This window comes from Aptenodytes forsteri, unplaced genomic scaffold, assembly GCF_000699145.1.
Source record: "Aptenodytes forsteri isolate BGI_AS27 unplaced genomic scaffold, ASM69914v1 Scaffold309, whole genome shotgun sequence".
NCBI classification, from domain to species: domain Eukaryota; kingdom Metazoa; phylum Chordata; class Aves; order Sphenisciformes; family Spheniscidae; genus Aptenodytes; species Aptenodytes forsteri.
The window spans coordinates 449469-455130 of NW_008795857.1; the positions used below are offsets into that span (position 1 = coordinate 449469).

Sequence of the window (5662 nt, forward strand, 5' to 3'; positions counted from 1 at the left end):
GGGGGAGTGAGCGAGCGGCTGTGTGGTGCTTAGTTGCCAGCTGGGGTTAAACCACGACAGGATATCACCTATATTTGCCTCTGCCTGCTATTTCCTCTGCATTGTCATTTCTCTCTTTAAAAAAAGCTTAACAAAAGTGAAAGTATACAGGGGTTTGAATAATCTTGTGATGTGAGGATAGGGGAGGAGAGTAGACCAATGGTTTTCAATCCATTTTTGGACTCTTAGAGCTCTACAACGTTTTCCTTTAGCATCCAGCAACAAATTTAAATCTACTGACAATACGGTGGTTGGGGATTTTGTTATTAAACAACTGACATGGGCCTCTGAAAAAAACTCTGTGGGGTCCCAGAGGCTCCTGTATCAAAGGTTAAAGACCGCTGAACTAGACCTTGAGTTATGTAAGGGACTTCTCTGTAATTCTGTGATGCACCCATCTTACATTAAGTAATTTTACAGTTTACCTGTTCAGCAATGTCATAAAGCACTAAATCACAAGGAACTTTGTATTTCCACACTGATGCCTAAATTCAAAATTTTCTATTATAAATAAGCTAACAATGATTTATTTGTAACAAACAACAAAAATCTTTCCTAAAAACCCACATGCATGAAATTTACATTTCAAAGAAATTTCAAGCACTTGCTAATAAAACCTGTTTAGAATAATGCTTTTAAGAAACTTATTTGTGCAAAGAAAAACCCACTTATAAAATAATTCTCAACTAAATGCAGAATCTTGATTATCCCAACTCCAGCTCCTAATAACCTCAAGCCATAAAAAAGCCTCAACATAAAGAATGAGGTTCATTTCTATGTTCCAGAACAAGAAAAAAATAAATATTGCTAGCACCTGCATATGGCTGAGCCTACGCCTTTAAACAAGATATGGGACAACCTCTGCCGGGGGCTGTACTTGTGTTGTAGACTCCATGTTCAACACAGTTACTATACAATTTGAATCACTGGGTTTGGGTTACAGGCACAGTTGGGGGCAGTTTTTAGTTTTTTAAAGAATAACTCTTGGAAAACATTCAGGATTTATCAAAGCAAATTCAAGATCTTCTCGGTAAGATCACTGGCCAAAAACTTTAGACACTTATTAAAAATACGTCTGAAAAGAGTCAGCTAGAAAACACCACTTTGTATTATTTTAATTTATTATTTTAAAGGCAGGCAGCATAAGCATTCAGTGGGCAGAGAGCAAAACCCTTATCTACCTCCCGACAAGCTGATGCCTTCACCACCAGACTACAGCTGCGTTTCCTCTCTACCTTTTTTTGTATTCCCTTCTCTCAGATTCAATAGGAGAAATGTAAGATAGCTCCCATCTCAGCCTTCCTAGAAGGCTAGTTCAAGAGAAACCAAGGTCTAGCGTGAAATGATAGCAGCAGATGCATAACTGCTCAGCCTGTCTCACATAACTTGCAAGCCTAAATGCCAAGCCAGACAACACTAATAACAAAGTTACAGCTTCTTAGACCTCCAAGTAAATCTGTACTCTGTCACAGCACCTTACAGGGAGGGAATGGTTCCTTTCAAACTAACCCTAGAATTCACACCTCCTTCCTGAAAAGGCATTGTAACTACCAGAAAAGCACCTCCCAAACTCTCCATGAAACCATAATAAAGCAGCCTACAGAAGCATATTAAACAAAGTTTTCAGCAGAACTAAATTTTAAACAACAGTGATTTGTGGTGGTTCTCAAGATCTATTGGCTTATGCTATCATTCAAAATCATACACAAAGGAGTAGTGTGTACAAAAGTGATGATTTAGACACCTTAAGCTAAAGTAATTTCAGGCTCTGAACTCCAGTATCAAATGAATACCTGAATCGGGGATGCCGTCAGATGCCCAAATCCAAAACAAATAAAGCAATTTCTCATGTCTCACCTTAAGTACTCTTTTATCAGCTACCTTGGGAGTTTCCCCTCTCTGCACAATGCCTAAAGTAAACTCTACTTTTAGCATTTCACTTCCCCCCATGTATAATTCACAGAGGTTACACACCAGAGTCCCTTTGCACATGTGGATCCCAAACTTTATTACTATCTGAAAACCATCATGAACCCTTGTGGAATTAAAAATAAAAGCAGCAGCTTGGCCTATTCCAAACACTTGGCCCTACAGCCATTTGATGTACTGATCTTGAAGGAAGTCAGATAAAGGAAAAGTTAATTTTTTTCTTATTTAGCATATTCATGACTACAGGTAAGATCACACAAATTTATCTTCAAGTTTTTAATTTACAGAAAAGATCCAGTAAGCAAGTGATAAACAACAGGAAAAAGTGTTTATAACTATCTCACTGCTGAAAAACAGCACTATCAAGTGGCAGCGATGAAAGTCTTTTAACAAGATTATTATTGCCAACAATATGACAAATTAAGTCTCCCGAACTACAAAATGGTAGCAAGACAAAAAATAATCTAGCTAGTATGTCAGCTCCAGATATATTGGAAACGCTTAAATACACACGAACCTAGTAAAATTCAGTCCTGAAAAGGTATCTTAACTGTGAGGGGTTGGGTATTCTTTTTGGATAAGGAACTCACTTACCCAGATTTCAAGTCTGTAATCCGTAAACAATTAGTAGCATCCAGTCCTACTTTTCCATTTCTGACCACACTGGAAATGAAGGGTGAGAGCGCTGGAGAAATTCTGTTCAAGGCAACTTCAGGTGACATTTTAGTATGTTCCTCTTTCCTTTTGTCTTGAGCTGCACAGGGATGGCAAGGGGGGGGGGATCAAAAAACATCCTACTTATTTGACGTAAATTCACATGCACGCTGCGAACATCAAAGGAAAAAAGCTAAGCACGCAAACAATCAGGAATGTAGAGTAACTGAAGTGTGCACAGGTTTATAAAGAAAAAAACAAACACCGGTAATTTTTTTTCTCCTACCTCTGCAACATTCAGTAAAGCCCGTTTATTCAATGTCAACATAAAAACATGTCCTAGGCTCCTTTCCCTACAAGAAAGAGAAACAAAATTGAGGGCCATTCTGACACTTCACAGCCTAGCCCTTCTTGTGAGCATTTCCATTAGGAGTCTATAATTGACAAGCCACATTTGTTCTGCTTCCACTGAAATCAATGAGACTTACATTACTGATTGCAATGGGACCAAGGGTTTGATCTCTCTCCGTATTCTCATTTGTAATTTCTAATACCACTAGTGTAACCATAACCAGTGTTACTTTTACACTACTTCATTAGGTAGCTATTTACAGCATTTCATGATGCCTTTTAAAGGCTAACACTGCTTTTCTTTCAGCAGTATCACCACACTCTATGAAAGGCATCTCCATTCACAAAACAGATCAGGAAGCTGATGTACGCACACTTTAAGCACAGCTTTTTCAGAAGTGCTAGCAATTGCGTGACCTTATGCTAAATCAGTTAGGCCACTAATTTAGCGCACATTAAGAACCTGCTGCTTTTTAGCGGAAATGCAGAAACTGAGCATGCACACATTTTAACTCATTGCACCAGAAAAAGGCTAGAGAATGTGGACAACAACAGACTGGTAGGAGAAGTGGGAGAAAAGAAGGGTGAGTAACCTATTAAAATGCTAACTTAACATATTTGATCATATTCTTAGGCAGAGAGTTCCATCTGAAAATTAACTGAACTCCACAGTTTTAGAAAACAAAGCCATTAATGACTCAAGGTACATAAACATGCCACTGACAAGCAGGGCAGAAGAGCTCATACTTAAACTCTGACCATTGGAAGATTTTTAAAAACATACATTTAATTGAAAAACACCAACACATACTGTATTTACCTCCTTACAAAATGCTGCATGTGGACTGCTGTATCAATAAGCGTTCTATACAGAGTGTACAACTCAAGACAATAGTTGCAATTTTGCGTTGTTTCTAACAATTTACAAGCATTAGTTGATAACTAATGGATATTCTACAAACTGATAATCCCCTGTAACTGGTAGCAACATTAAAGTTACACATTTTGTTCTCATGAAAGTCATTCACACTGAAATAGCATGAAGCAATGTTCAAGAAAGTATTTATCCTAGCTATTCGGAACGTATCTGAATAAAGCAAAGGCCAGGCACTTTAAGGTAAACAAAAAGACTAATAAAGTAAGACTTCCTAAAAACAGTAATTATCTTTAACACACTGGTTCTTACATTTTACGGCAGCAAAGCAGCTGAAGACTAAATATCCATGTCCTAACATACAACATGTTCTCTTTACATATAGGATTTGTGGTAACTGAAAATGGGCAACAATTTAAGTTTGCTTAGCAAACACCTACAGCAATTTAAGATGCTACCTCCTGTTTGTTACTTTTCTACCAAAAATTACTGCCTACTCACCTTTATTCTTCCCCAGAGGAACTGAGAGAAGAGAACACAAGCCCATACTTGACCTATTTCAACACAAAGTCCAATGGCTTAGATTGAACAGCTAATAAAAATGAATTTAAACTAAAACGATACTTTGCACAAGAGTGGCTAAAACAGGGCACACATTTCAGTCTGCCACCTCTGCCGTAGGGAGAGTAATTTCAAGCAGAGGGGCAGCTGGACTGATGAAGGTAAGAACTTCTTAAACTATGAAAAACATGCTGAACAACAAGCTATCCTTCTAGGAATCTTAAAGGTATACCCAAAGATCTCAGAATTGGTTCTGATAGCGCCACATTTTAAGGGGACTGTGTTATGAGGGTAGAATTGTGAGACATGAGATACCATGTGGTGATCAAAGTTGAACAGACGCACCTTCCAAAATGAACTGCAGGATGAGATTCCTTATCTTTTTGTTAATAAAATATGCAGATATTGTCAAAACAAGATATAAATGACTGTTAGGCATTTTTCCTGGTTTTATTGCATCATTTCTTTAAGATCCACAGCACCTTCTACATAACAAGCCAGATACACAATACTTAAAGGGTCACTATCAATTAAACTCACTGATTTATTTTGTAAACAAAGGTCTTTACGAACTGTAACACAGTTAGTACCATCTTCCTAAGTTTCAGTTGTCATATACATATTTTTTCCCCAGCTTAATTTTCCCACAGTACTGGAAACAGAACACAAACAAACTCAAGGGAATTAACAAAACCAAAATTCACTAGACTGTTTCCCTCCCAAAACGTTTAAAAGAAGTAAATAAACGAAAAGTTGAATCCTTTTAGATTCAGCAGCCTATCATTATGACTTCAGGCAAATGTAACATATGCTTCACAGTAACCATAAAATCCCAGGCACTGCTTCGGGCACCAGCGTGTCCGGATGCGAGATACTCTGTTCCTCCACCACCGGTAATAACATTAAGGGCCTTAAGTGAAGCTGCAAGAAGGCAAAGGTGAGTATTGTGATGGAGGCCTTGAAGTGCGAGGGAACCTTTCCCGTCTAACCCTCTCGGCTTGGCTGTCGGCAATCTGGTTTTGTGGTTTTCACTTTGAGGGTAGCAGTAACAGGTGTCTGGGTGGGGGGAAAAGAGGGGACCCACGACTAGCCCCTGCCACCGTGCCGGAAGGCACCCCCGCCTGCCAGCCCGGAATGCGATCGGCACCGTGGTTCTCCGGAGCCCCGGGTAACCCCCACGTTCCCTCAGCCCTGGCACGGGAGAACGCACACCGGACTGACCCCTGCCAAGCCCCGCTCCCTCCCCAGCCGGGC

The 5662-nt window shown here is 39.3% G+C and overlaps 1 protein-coding gene across 1 annotated transcript in view; it reads right to left on the reverse strand.

The window, feature by feature from the left end:
• The window catches only part of BRE (brain and reproductive organ-expressed (TNFRSF1A modulator)), a 182981-nt gene extending 180002 nt beyond the window's left edge, over positions 1-2979 (reverse strand). Inside the window, exons 1-2 of the mRNA XM_009283732.2 lie at positions 2909-2979; positions 2563-2722 (exon numbers count right to left, since the gene is read on the reverse strand). Coding sequence (XP_009282007.1) covers positions 2563-2690 — 128 coding nt within the window. The 5' untranslated portion in view covers positions 2691-2722; positions 2909-2979. The remainder of the gene's footprint in view (positions 1-2562; positions 2723-2908) is intronic.
• Positions 2980-5662: the final 2683 nt, after the last annotated feature.